Here is a 15,000-nt window from a genome sequence, read left to right as displayed (position 1 = left end):
CAGACAGACAGACTGTAGGTCTCACCTCTCCATAGTCAGTAGTAAGAACGATGGTTCCATCTCCGCAGGAGTTCACTGTAGAGGGAAGCAGCTGCTCTTTCTCCTTCACCCACACACGCGTCCCCTGTAACACACACACACCAAAAAAACTCAGCGTTATACTTTAACACACACCGTTATACACTAAACACACCCAATTACACACAAACACTGTTACACTAACACATGTTTATACACTAACTCTGACCCTAACCCACTAACACACACACGTTATACACTAACACACATCGTTACACACAAAACACAACGTTATAAACTAACACACATCATTACACACAAAACACAGCGTTATACACTAACACACTGTTAAACACAAAAACACACAATTATACACTAACACACACCAAACGCAGCATTACACAAAAACACACCGTTATACACTAACACACATCGCTACATACAAAACACACCGTTATACACTAAAACACACTGTTACACACAAAAACACAGTGTTATACACTAACACACACTGTTACACACAAAACACAGCGTTATACACTAACACACATCGCTACTCACAAAAACACAGTGTTATACACTAACACACACTGTATACATTAATACATTAACACACACTATTATACACTAACACACACCATTACACACGAACACACGCTAACATACACTAACACACCGATATACGCTAACACACACCGATATACACGAACACACACTAACATACACTAACAAACATCGATATACGCAAACACACACCGATATACACAAACACACACTGTTATACAGTAACACACCATGTTTTTTGCATTATTTTAAAGTATCACTTCTGTTAGTTCTAAAGAAAATAGACTAATTTCCCACGAGTGACATGTTTTCTGTTTCACACACACACACACATACACACACACACACACACACACACACACACACAGAAAAAGCAGACAGTGTGTTGTTAAAGCTCTCCTCTTCTTTACCCTAATCCCACTGTCCTGGCCTTGTGGTAACAGAGCCGGTTCGAGTCAGCGATATGGAAATAGGTTTGAGCAGAGATCGATACGCTTCTAAGACATTCGATACAAGAAGCACATCGGCTGCAGCTCGGCCTTCAACACACCAAACCTCAATCCCACTGCAGGAGACGAGCAGCGGTTAACGCAAAACCGTAACGTCACACCAGCACATGCAGAGGTTTTCATTTCAATCTTTTATTCACTTGACAAATTACCTGGTTGCAAAACTTTACAAACTTACGAAAAATCTGAATTTCCAAAGAGTAGAAAAATAAAAAGAAGCTATTTAAACAAACAACTACATAGAATATAAGATAAAAAAATATATATGCAATGATATAGTTTAACATTTAATTCACTTAAGTGTACTATCATTTATTTTTTATTCTAATAACTCTGTAATATATTCATACTCTAACAAACACTGTCTGTTGTCCAGATGCCTGAAAACACCCCACAGACCCACACATACACAAAGTAACATGGACAGATGTGTCTTCCTTTTAGCAGCTGCAAATAATCAGAGCAAGAAGAGGAAAAGAAATAAAAAGAGTAGAGAGGAAAAGTAGAAATTCTTTAGGTAACAGATGGTTGAGGTTCTGCCCACACTGTGGCATGTTCTCTGAAGATAATAACACTACAGGAGAAACAAAAGGAACCAAATCCATAACCATGTAGGTGAAGTAAGGAGGCATGGGGTGCAGGGTGAAATATTTATCCCAAAGGTGTTCAATATTGTGTAGAGCTCTATAGCAGGAGATCCTCCACCAAATCCAAATCATGTAAAACATATCTTCATGGAGCTGGCTTTTTGTACAGGGGCATTGCCATGCCTTGGTCTTGTTGTTCAAGTGAATGGAAATTTTTACACTACAGCATCCAAAGACATCCTACACAATTGTGAGCCTTCAACTTTGTTGTAATATTTTGGTGAAGAACCACATATGGCTGGAAAAGTCAGGCGTCCAAATACTTTTATCCACACAGTATTCTCGAAATGATAAAACCTGCACTACAAGTTTATCTTAAGTGTCAATCAACCATCGTTCACCCTCCCATTAATCTCCTCAGTCAGCATCAGGGGCACCAAATAAAGGTGGTTCGTGTTATTAACCAGAAGCATGATACCTCACAAGAGATTCTGAAGAGGCACAACGCATTGCCTTTGACGCATTAGACGATTTGTCACAGGCTCCGAAATGGCAGCCCATAAACACCATAATCAGCGGTGTGATGCGGACGCCCACGCAGCCACTTTAAGCCTCTTTATTATTATAGAAACCGCAGGAGAAAGCGTCCGAGCTAAATCAGGAAAGTGTAAGACCCTAGGTTAACCGTGTAGACTGTTAATTACACCAAGGAACCATCATCTGTTCAGGGAGAAGAAGAGAAGGAAAACAAGCTAACAGCCTCAATCTTCGAGTCTCAAACCTGACTTGACCAAACTCGACCCGAAAAACGCTAACTAGCCTTTTTTATTTGTTTATTTATTTTAAATGTTGCTGTCCCTGTATAAGTTCTGTTCTTAGGAATCAGAATTAAAAATAAATTAAATAATTAATAAATAAACCATAATTTCACAGCATAATCTGTACAACTGATCCGGGAATAACCATTGTTTTGATGGAAGATTCTTACCAAAAATATATCAAACTCAAATCATATTCAAATTATTTTTGTCACATACACATTCATGCAGAGTACGACATGTAGTAAAATGCGTTTTTACGACTGTCAAAAAATTGAAAAATTGAAATTAGAGATTAAAAGAAAAAGAAAAAAAAGAAAAGTAAAACAAAAATTAATAAAAACAAGTATATTAAAAGTATTTTATTTTTTATAAATTATTAGAATTATTAATTAATATATATATATATATATATATATATATATATATATATATATATATATATATATATATATATATATATGGGCATGACAGATATTGACAGAAGTACAGATTAAAGTGATCCAGTCTGATTGTCCTCAAAGTGTCCATGTGCTGGTATTAAAGTGACATAAAGTGACATTCTACTGTCCAACTCCAGATTTAAAGTTACATTTAATGGTGCAAAAAGATTGTGTAATGAAGGAACAGTGAGACGGAAAGAGAAGTCCAGGTACAAGGAACCTTTCCTGGTTTAGACTCCTCATTCTCTCTGTGTTTGCCTTGGAGATGGGATGGCTTTTTTTTTTTTTTTTTTGGGATGGCTGAGGTCCTTCACAATCTTCCTGGCCCTGGTGATGTCCTGCAGGTCAGGGAGCTCAGTGTGGATGGTACGTTCAGCTGAACCACCATTCTCTGGAGGGCTCGCCTGTACTGCATGGTTCTGTTCCCGAGTGATGCAACACATCATGACGCTCTCAATGGTGTAGGTGTAGAAAGTCTTTAGCGCCTAAGAGGGTAGTTTAAAGTCCTTTAGGCGTCTCAAATGATAGAGACACTGCTGGGTTTCTTCACCAGGGTGGTGATGTGACAGGACCACGACAGGTCCTTGTGTGAGGTGAACACCTAGGTCCCGGAAACTGTCCACTCTCTCCACTGGGGTCCCGTTGAGCTTTAGCGGTTGGTATGACTGCTCATGGTTCCTGCTGAAGTCCACTATTAACTCCTTATTTACTGTAATACATATCATGTATACCAGGGGTCCCCAAACACCGGTACCAGGCTGTAGATCATTTGGTACCGGGCTGCACAGAAAGAATAAAAACTACAATTTTTGTTTGAAATAATAAAATAAACCACTTCCACCTGTGCCAAATTCCAAAATTTATTTCAGTCAAGTTTTTTTATATGTGTTGATAAATTAGGCTCCCACCAATTCAGCATTACAGTGAGTTGCATTTTCATCATATAAGTAAATAAACTAAAGATTAAAATGAATATGATATGATTTATCATATTAAGGAATTTAATATAAATGTTATTGCAGCTAACAATATACAAAGTGATTCTGTGTGATGTGCAAAAGGTAAACCTTCTTCATTTATAACCTAATACATGGTTTTAATGCAGCTGCGGTGGACACACACGTCTAATCCTACTTCCACAACAAAGAGATTATGTATTGCCTGGGGCTACACACATACACACACACACACACACACACACACACACACACACACACACACACACACTTATACAATGACAGTCACAGGTGGTGTGGTCGGTGCGATGATTTTGGAAATGCCTAGCAAACATTTTTTTGTTAAAGTTCAAGATTAAAATTGTTCTACCACCGTCTGGTGGCTATTTATGTAGGAATCACTATGGAAGCACTTTATACATCTCAGTCTGTGACTAATTACTATTAGTATTATTACTATTACTATTATAAGTGCTATTAGGGGACAAACATAGATTATACATAAACAAATAGAAGAGACAATGCTGTACATGGTGGTATCAAAAAGATTCAAGACTAGTTTTGTAACACGCAAACAGATGGCAGCACAAGGCTGATTGCACAGTCACAGGGAGCACCGACCTTCATAAGTCAGTGTGCTAAGAGACATCGTCCTGTGTACACCAGGAGCTGGGCAACTGGTGCTATTCTGATCACGTTTATTCCCATTTCATCATGGACAGCAAGTTAGAACAAAGAGCAAGCGTACAATTCTGCATGAAACTGGCCAAATCTGGCAGAGAGATGTTTGTTTTGATTCGGCAATTTTATGGCGATGCTGCATTGAGCTGTTCGAAGTGAAGAGCGGAAGAACATCCCAGCAGGATCATGAAGACCTTCAATAGCCATAACCCCCGAAAATATCGAAACCATTCAGCAAATTGTGCATGATCATTCTCACGTGTGATTTGAACATGTGCCATGTTGCTGGTAAGTTTGTCCACAGCCGCTGACCCAGAAGCAAAAGGAAGTCTGCCATGAACTCCGTCAGCGTGCCTTGAATGATCCGTCCTTCATGTCGAGGATCATTACCGGTGATGAAACTTGGGTGTATTCGTACGACCCTGATAAGAAGCAACAGTCTTCACAGTGGAAAAGCCCATCATCTCCAGGAACAAAAAAGGCGAGGCAGGTGAACAGCTTGACCAAGTGCATGCTCATCAACTTCTTCGAAATTCGTGCTACTGTGAATCGAGAATTCATCCCCAGGGAGCAGACCGCCAATAGCGAGTTCTACTACAGAGTTTAAGACGTCTGAGGGTGGACATGCAGTGAAAGCACCCAAATCTGTGGATCACTGGTCTCAAAACCTTTTAAAACCACCTCGTATTTATAAAAGAAAAAGAAAATATGTGAAAAATTAAATGTGTATCTTAACAAACCATTATTTTATTGTTGATTTCTCAAAACCACTTTAGAAAATGTTATATATTTATCGTCTTTGTTTCTGGTGTAAGTGTGCGAACCTTTTGCACTCATTTCTTTATTATATCCAAAAGCAGCCATACTCAGTGATTCCATCTCTCTCTCTCTCTCTCTCTCTCTCTCTCGCTCTCTCTCTCTCGTGCTCTCTTTCACAAAAGAGATTAAAATCATTTTCCAGAATCCTTCATACGCTGTTGCCTCTGATGTCATAATAATATGTTGAACTGCAGCTGGAAAGATAAACCACAGCTGGTTAAAAAAAAAAAAGATCACATGATTTTAGACACGATCTTTTTTTACGTCAGCTTGTTTTCCTGCTTCGTTCTCCTTCCTTCTCTGCTCTTTGGACAAACGTTTAAGAGCATCAGCTGAGAATGGACTGAAGAAAAACCACACACACACACACACACACACACACACACACACACACACACACGTTATCCTTTACTGCAACCTGTAATCTAAATCACAGCCGGATCTAAACCCTGGAGAAAACCTGTAATTTCTGAGTCACAGTGAGCAGTAGGAAAGTCATAAACATGTGCAGTATTGCACACTGCATCACTACATCATTTACACGTTCTAAAAGTAATTTGTAAGGAATAAAACACTCTGCGTTTGTGGTGTTACGGGAAAATAATCCACAACATGAATTTTTGTTAATAAGAGCTACGTTTCCCACCATGAACATGGTTAGTTTTCTATAAATCTGTGTCCTAATGCGTTTTATTGCTACACACATGCTGCAATATGCAAATGTATTTTATTTTGAATGAAACTGATGGTAAAATTCGTGTTCTCACTTGTGCTACAGCAGCTGTAATTAGTAAAAATTCACCCAAATTTCTTGCTCTTTCTCTTTTTCTGTCTCAGACATTTTCGGTGTTAATAAAGCCATGACCTGCAGATAAAATAGTGCAGTAAATCAGTTTCCATCCTCCTCTCCTGCTCCAATTTACACAGACAAAAAGGAGAGCACGGCGTCTCCTGAATTCCAAGCAGCATGTCACGTGTCCCTAAAAATGGCCCGTCTCTTCACATTACGTCTCTTCACATTATACACTGAAAATTAACCAAAAGTAACAAACGTACATTAACACATGTATGACACTGAGGACACTGCTGTAATGAGTCAGGACACTTTTCTCAGCTCAGAACACACACATTCTCACACATTCTCACACATTCTCACACATTCGTACATGTTCATGCTGCTAGGAATAAGGAAAAGAATCGATCCTAACATCAAATTCACACCAAAAGTTCTATATAGGCATCAAATCAAGAGTTAAAGCAACAGCGACAGTCACATTCAAACAGGAATATTTGTGTATTTGGTGAAGATTCTGGAGCACTAACGCAGGCTGAGACGGTGATGGAGGAAATTCACACCTCTCCATACAACATCTATACAACATCCATCAACAAGCAAACAGCAGACAGGAAAGAGTGAATGAGAAGGAGATGAAATCTACTGTCAGTCCATCACAGACAATCAGAGAAGAGAAGAGAAGAGAAGAGAAGAGAAGAGAAGAGAAGAGAAGAGAAGAGAAGAGAAGAGAAGAGGAGAAGAGAAGAGAAAAGGAATAAGGGAGAATAGAAGGAAGGAAGAGAAGAGCAAATGAGAGAAGAGAAGGAAGAGAAGAGATGAGAAGAGATGAGATGAGAAGAGAAGAGAAGAGAAGAGAAGAGAAGAGAAGAGAAGAGAAGAGAAGTGGAGAAAATTGAAGGAAGGGAAGAGAAGAGACTAAAGAGCAAAAAGAAATGCAAAACAGGAGATAAGAGAAAAAGAAGAGAAGAGAAGAGAAGAGAAGAGAAGAGAAGAAGAAGAGAAGAGAAGAGAAGAATTTTAAAATAGATTTGAGGGAAAGAGGGAAAGAAACACAAGAAAATGAGAGAACGAATCAAAACATTCCCTGAGACAAGGCTGCTTGTAAAAAAAATGGGTCGAGCCTCCTCCATAAAAACCAGAGCTAAATAGAATGAGACGTAACAGTAGAAAGAGAACGAGTGAGAAGGAGGGGGAGGGGGCGGAGCTACAACGCCAAGAGCACAGTGTCACAATGCTATGACTAAAGAAAAAAAAAAAGCTGACACTTAGTGACATTTGCACTTCAGTCTGCCAACACACACACACACCCGAGTTGGAAGGCAGCAAAGGACAACTAATTCCATGAACTTTCTGCTATTACAGAAACATTTACACGTACCTGAAACCAACAAAACACAACATCTGCTTTGTATTAAATACGTTTTTTTTCCTTTATTTTGATAAAATACTTTGACAATCTAATGCCCTGATTCTCTCTCTCTCTCTCTCTCTCTCTCTCTCTCTCTCTCTCACTGAGGTTATAAATATTGAATAGAGTGTGTGTGTGTGTGTGTGTGTGTGTGTGTGTGTGTGTGTGTGTGTATGGAGTGTGTGTTTCTAACTGCTGAACATCTGAACCACACAGTCTCTTCTAATGAGGGTTTATTTGCATATTTTTGGATCCAATCCAATCCCCTTCACTGCTCTCTGACCTGCTTAATATATTCTAATCACGGAAAGAGAGAGAGAGAGAGAGAGAGAGAGAGAGAGAGAGAGAGAGAGAGAGATAAGAAGGAGAGAGAGAGAAACCACAGGAATCAGTATTCCATGACTGAACCACACCCTGATCACACATATTCACACAGGCACACACACACACACAAACACACACACACACACACACACACACACACACACACACACACACACACACACAAGTGCACATTGCTGCACACATTACTCATACAAATATCACAGGTATTGTGATAACTTGTATAACATTATAGCATTTATAATTAAAATCTTTTATTAAAAACTACAAAATGATTCAAATCAATTCAATACGTTTTTATTTCTATCGCACTTTTAGAGATGGACATTGTCTTAAAACAGATTTCACAGCAATAAAGTGGTCATAAATTTGTATTAAAAAAATTAAGTGCCTATAAGTTTGTTCCTTATAATTGTAAGTTAATCCTTAATGAGCGTTCCAATAGCGACTAAGGCAAGAAAAAAATCCCTGAGTAGAAACCTTGAGAGAAACCAGACCGAAAACCGAATGTCCATTCATTACAGTTTCATCAATGTTGAGGTTTGCAGAGAGGCGCTTAAATGCGAAACTGTTCATGCAAACTGTGGTCATTGTAGTGGACTGCGGATATAAAATTCTAATCAGCTGATTTATTGTACTGAATGTGACATGTTTTTTCTTTATTTAAATAATGTATTTTTGTATAAAAATAATATATTATATATAATAATATATAATAATATTGGGAAAGAGGTAGCTCACCGGTTAAGGCATTGGATTAGGAGGTCATGAGTTTAAATCCCAGTACCACCACACCAAGCAGCCACTACCGGGCCCTTAAACAAGGCCTTTAGCAATTAACTGCTATATCTATAGTATATGCTGAATAGAAAAACGTAGCAGTCAAAAATAAAAAGATTTTTTTATCTCAGCTCTCTTGAAGAAATGTAACATCAATCAGAATGTGCAAAATAAATGACCATTCTAGGTTAATAAATCCAAACAAACATAAAAGCCCAAAATGGACCGTGGATTGGTGACACTCAATTGCCCCAGTTTGTAAATAAGTAATGTGATGGAGTCAGGGATTGAAGAAATGCTGAGTCCAAGTAATTTTAGTGAACTGAGCTAGTGATTAGTGAGTTTAAAACATGGACCAGTGCAGCTCCTTTGTGTTAATTATTTAGCTGAAGGCAGCTCATCGGACCAGGGACAAGCTAGAGACATTAGGACAGAACAGAAAGAGTGTGTGGAGATTTTCACAGATTTTTCCGTTCATTTAACATCTATGTCCCAATTAGTGCACTGCTAATAAAGGTCAGTCTCTTGAAACAAAAGAGCAGATTGCTTTCACTATGCGATTTTTGAGTTGCCAGATCAGAGCCAAGACAACGCCGGGCTAAGATTTAGGAAATACGCCTTTCCTGTGTACCTTTCACCGTACCATTTACAGTGATAAGAAAATTGTTCTATGATCAACAGTCTTGTGGTTTCTTTTACAGTTCATCATTTGGCCTACATTTAAATCCCTTTCACATAAACTTCTTCAAACCATATAGACGTGTTTATGTTTCCATTTGGGATAAATGGTGCAAACTGTTTTAAAAGCTTAAAGAAGGGGTACTAGGACCATGAAGAGGTTTAGTAAAACCAACCTTTCTGCCACTGTTGCTGTGGGGTGTTAAGAGAGGTGATATCAATGCCACAGAATGTACACCTCTATAGACATGAATAGAATGTAATGGAATTAATAGATAAACATCTCCGAAATGATATAATCATCTTTCAAAGCAACTTTCTGGAGGCTTGCTTACATGCTCTATTAAGCTTTAAAGGTCTTAAATGTAGGTGTGTCCAACCATGTCCCATGTGGGAGACAATTTCATCTTTGACCCCTAAGAATGGCGTGTTGCATCACATTAGGATCTGACAGAAGCGGATAAATCACACATTTACAATCCCACAAGGTGGCTGGTACAACCTCCAGCATGATTCCCAGTCCAATGAGTTGATTGAGCGGAAACTCACAGGACTAAAAGCTGGTAGCTGACGTAATGTAATAATGCTTGGTGGCCGATCGATGTAGATATTAACACAGACCTTCTAACCAAGTTTATTATAGCACAGAACACTCGCGATCTGGATGGAGATTCATATTTGGAGTTTGAAAGTCAATAATTTCGGCTCTGCGCTTTGGCAATTTTTTGTTTCTGCGATATTTCTGCCTTTTATTTTCTCCTAAAATTCAATCTGAAAGGTGACAATGTGAAATTCGCGCTAGAAAGTTGTGCTAGAGTTATGCTTTATAATGACATCAAACTTTATTACCGCATATCCAAATGTTCCTGATTCAAAAAGAGCATCTGTCATCAGCAAATCGTTATAGTGAGACGGTATACAGTTTGACTAATGGTGGTGGGATCCGGAAGTGAGGGCTCCAGTTACAGCATCTAACAACAAGTGATAACATTTTGCCAAATAGTTTTTTTTACTTTGTCTGGATGTTGAATCAACTAATAACTTGAGAGATCTAGTAGAATTAGGCTTCAGGTTTGGTGGAAGTCTAATTCATATAGATATGGATCTCATGGTGGGGTCCTAATGGTCTTTTTGGGTGTAGCTTTTGGTGTACAGGTTTTTTTTTTCACCCTCATGTCCAAGAAATGGCAGTTACAAGTATGCTGACAACTTCACCCAATGAATTACTGATTATATTATTATATTAAAGCAATTTGAGTATTGGATATTAAAAAGAATTTTCATTGTATTTCATTATTTTCATTACTAACCCAAACCTTACAAAAGATCATAAGGGTGTATTTTTTATGCTGAAACATTTAGGAGTTGGTGGTTTGCATTTCATTTTTAGAATTGAAAGAAATTTGGCAAAATCTTATAAGTGAAGTAGCAGCAGCACCTGACCAAACTAATAAACATATGGTCTGTTCGGATCTCTGTTCGGATCTCAATTTAAATGTAATTGTTTTAAATTGGATTCATTAGAAAATGAATTTTCTTATTTGAAAATACGGAAAATCTAAAAACACAATTTTGAGAGTCCGATTGAATATGACCTACATTTGTAATGATTCTGCAAATTCAATATTTCACAATATCTCAATAGTTTTCAGGTAAAAACAGTTGTTCACAGAACCCCTAGATAATTTTGGATTGCTAGAATCAACCAACTATATAATACGTCTTCATCGTTTTTCCTACTAAATCATACATTTTAAAAGCCAATCAATAATGCATGAAAATCATACTTAATTTTTTATTTGAACATTTGTACGTATTGAAATGCAAACCATGTATGAGTCAAATTCCAAACACAACAATAGTTTTAATTCGGTTTTGTAACAAAATGAGTCTAAAGTGACATTCTGTCAAAAGATAATCATTTCATTTGAATACAAAACAGCAATTTAAAAAATTCATTTTTAGATCTCCCTATCCTTTCAGCACCATCACCACCACCCTGCCCATTCCCATCTTCCTCATCCTTAACATCAACCAGTAGCTCTACACTGTTCATTTCCGATCTCCAGACATGTCACTTATGGCATGTACCATCAGCAGCCCTACAATGTAAAAAATGTGTATCTCAGTAGTGTCAAGGTGGAATATAAACCAGGCTTGTTTGTGGAAGGGAAGCCACCCTTCATCCCTTCATCCATCTATCCATTCTATTTAAACATCCATGGTGTGGGTGTGTACAGCAAATATGAGCATGACGTTTCAATGCTCTTTGATAATGTTTGCTTTATGCGCATCTATAACGTACAGACACACAATGCATGCACCCGACCAGATGTTCCGATCAATTTTTAAACTTGCACGTGCACAGGCCTGTTCAAATGGAATAAAAAAAATCTCTTCTTTCCTTTAAAATAGTATCCCGTTTTTTTGATGAAGAGTCTCATGCTCCTCATCACCACCACCATCATCATCATCATCATCATCATCTGCATTATAGCCTATATATACACCCCTGCACTGGAGGGGTTGCATGCATGCATGAAAATATACAAAAGACGTATCTCTAATGAATCTTATAGATACAGAAATCAAATGCATTTGACTCTTTTTTAAATGTAATTGGCTCACCTCGGCAAAGAACGCATCCATATTTTAACGCGCGCGACAGGCCGCCGGTCCTGGTCTCACCCAATAAATCACAGATGTTCGTGAAACGGAGGGGCAGGCAGAGAAGACAGAGAGAGAGAGAAGACAGAGAGAGAGAGAGAGAGAGAGAGAGAGAGAGGCGGCGGTCGCCGGTTTATGCTTCCCGCATTGCCGGCGCGCGCACCGGGGAGCCCAAAACCAGCATCCACTCCTTTTTCCTTGATCCTATCAATCGAGATCCTTAAAAGAAAACGGACGCTGGCCTATTCCTTTCCTTTTTGCTCTCCTCTTTTTCCCCCTCAGAGGTCCCTCAGAGGTCTGTCCTCCTCCGGTGTCCTCGTTAGAATGAATGAGGGGCGGGATCTCAAAGCCATCCACCCTCCTCCAAACAACCAGCAGCCTCCAAATGCATGCTCGGCAAACATCTATTTCCTTTCCACAATGCTCATAATGTCATGCATGACATGCACACATGCAGGTAGATCTGTAGGATGTTGCAAATGGGCGTGCGTCTTTTTTTTGGGGGGGGTATTTTTTTTGTGCGTGCGCGCGCACAGCATCTTCGTTGCGTGCGCTTCGGCCCGGAGTAGGTAGGTCAGGTTGCCATGGCAGCGCCTTCTGATCAAAAGAACGTGTACCGTCTCGGTGTCTGTCATCTTACAGGTTAGCATAAGAAATTCATATTTAGAAATTATATATATGCATTTACAAGTGGGCCATGTAATCTGATGGCAGGTCGTGCATTTCACCCCAGGCCTTTAGTGTGTGTCTTACCTGAATCAATCCACCTCTTAATACCATTATTATGACGTCACGGCGAGAAATTATCAATATTATAGAGAGAATAACAGAGTGCTGATTCACACACAGGAATCTCATACAGTAAAAATGAATGCCATTATTAAAGCAAAAAACCCAATGAACACAATACAGCAAATCTTCTTTCACTGTAGCCACGACTGCACCGCCCGCATACATCATCTCTAGCAGAAGCATCAATATTAACCTCATTTTTGTGCATTTTTCTGTGCATTACGGTTTTCCTGAGAATTTGAACTGAAGGGAAATTGTGTGGTTCTGAGCAAATATTACAGGAAAGTAAACGAAAACAGTATAATTGGTTCATGAAAAAGCTTAACAACTGTTAATAATGTACAGCTTTTCTTCTAAACATCTATACAAATATATTTGAGTTTGTGTAGTTTGCTACAGATGCGGTTTGCAAACTCTGACTGGTGCACACCATCCAATCAAAGGACATGAAAATGCTGATGTTCTTGTACGCCTGCTAGATGGCCCTGGTGTTGCAAACTCGAAATCTAATTGGTTAAAGCAACAGTTTTATTGTCATGCCTCAAGGCAATTTTTTTGACCCTGGCAACACATGTACATGTGCAACACTCCAACATAAACATACGCTACTGGACGCAGCACAACCAAGAGAAAAGCTATAAACTGAAAAGAAAAAAATGCTGTCCACAGCTACATATTTCTTTCTTTCACCAATAATAAAAGAGAGGTCGCAAAAAAACATTGTTAACTGTAAAAAAAAAAAGAACCAAGAGGTAATTATCATAAAGTAGCGCTAATTAGCATAAAGTATAGCTAATTAGCATAAAGTAAAGATAATTATCATAAAGTAGGTTGTAGGAAACATGAATAATTACTTCTAGCTAAATCTGTGTTAAAGTTAGTACAATTCCTTTAGGATTGATATGAGCTCAGACTTAAGGAGAACAACAAATCGAAAAATGAAAATGAGCAGATCGATGCTCGTCTCGCATTACGGTCGATTCTAAAGCACCTCTGGGTTAAAGATATTATATTCTCTTGGTCATGTGATACGGTATGTCGATTATTTTCAGGTATACAAGTGTAAACATTTTTGGAAATGATTCTGTTGCTGTTGGAAAATGAGAATTGTTTGTTCCTATTGCTTAAAATCTCTGGGTGTCCGGTATAAATAAAAGAAGTTTGTCTTTAAAAACATATATATATATATATATATATATATATATATATATATATATATATATATATATATATATATATATGTATGTTTGGGTAGATAGGATTTTGGCTTGGCGTAGAGGTAGACTGTCAGTAGTAAAGTGTGTATTAGTCTCTCCGTGAGACAGAATCCTTCTGTGGAGACCCTGGAGGATTTAGTAGCTCCACAGACACCAGTGCCGTTTATAAACCACAGTGTCTTTGTTTCTGTAGGCATATAATGTCCAGTCTCCCGCTGGGTCTGCACACTGGAGTTGCAGGACTGAAGCCAAGCCTGACTTTAAGAGGATGCCTGGTCCCCTTCTGTCGCATTCAGCTCAATGGACAGCTTTTGTTTCTGACGTGTGTCTGGGGAGTCACATGTTCCTCCTGCTTTTATTACTAATTCCCCCCCGAAGTGATGGCTCAGCCAGAGAGTTTCACTTCTCAATTAGTCGCCAGATGCTTTAGTTAAAATCTGAGCTTGCTGCCAGAAATCCTCCGGAAAAGATCCTTAAAAATCCACAAACTATCCAGAAATGAAAAACACAATTAATTATTTTGTCGAAGATCAAAGTTACCTTTCTGAAGATACTATCGTATATGCAACAGGGCTCTGATTTGATGCGTACATGGCATGACACATCAGGGAATTCATAGCATGGACATAATTAATAGGAATTTGTTATTTCTAATTAGCAAATTGTATGTTTTCAACAAATGGAAATTCATGGATACCACATGAGGTGAGAGGTAGAGGTGGGCAGCCAGAACATTAAAAACCTAGAACCAACTCAGTTCATTAGGAAACAGGCAGAAATGTACAATTAAAAGCAATAAATGTTGATACATAAATAAATGTCAAATTTTAAGAAGTGGGATTAAAAAATCACACTCTCAGACAATTTATGAACTGGAGTGATGTAGCTGAGGTTGAGGAACTGTCAGAGCTAAAACTCTTTTAAA

At 38.4% G+C, this 15,000-nt stretch overlaps 1 protein-coding gene across 1 annotated transcript in view; it reads right to left on the bottom strand.

The window, feature by feature from the left end:
- The window catches only part of myo10l1 (myosin X, like 1), a 36,694-nt gene extending 24,215 nt beyond the window's left edge, over window positions 1–12,479 (bottom strand). Inside the window, exons 1-2 of the mRNA XM_046848665.1 lie at window positions 12,028–12,479; window positions 26–124 (exon numbers count right to left, since the gene is read on the bottom strand). Of these exons, the coding sequence (XP_046704621.1) occupies window positions 26–124; window positions 12,028–12,048 (120 nt within the window). The 5' untranslated portion in view covers window positions 12,049–12,479. The remainder of the gene's footprint in view (window positions 1–25; window positions 125–12,027) is intronic.
- Window positions 12,480–15,000: the final 2,521 nt, after the last annotated feature.

The sequence above is a fragment of the Silurus meridionalis genome, chromosome 1, assembly GCF_014805685.1.
Source record: "Silurus meridionalis isolate SWU-2019-XX chromosome 1, ASM1480568v1, whole genome shotgun sequence".
Taxonomy (NCBI): domain Eukaryota; kingdom Metazoa; phylum Chordata; class Actinopteri; order Siluriformes; family Siluridae; genus Silurus; species Silurus meridionalis.
This window is presented reverse-complemented; position numbering and strand designations above follow the sequence as displayed.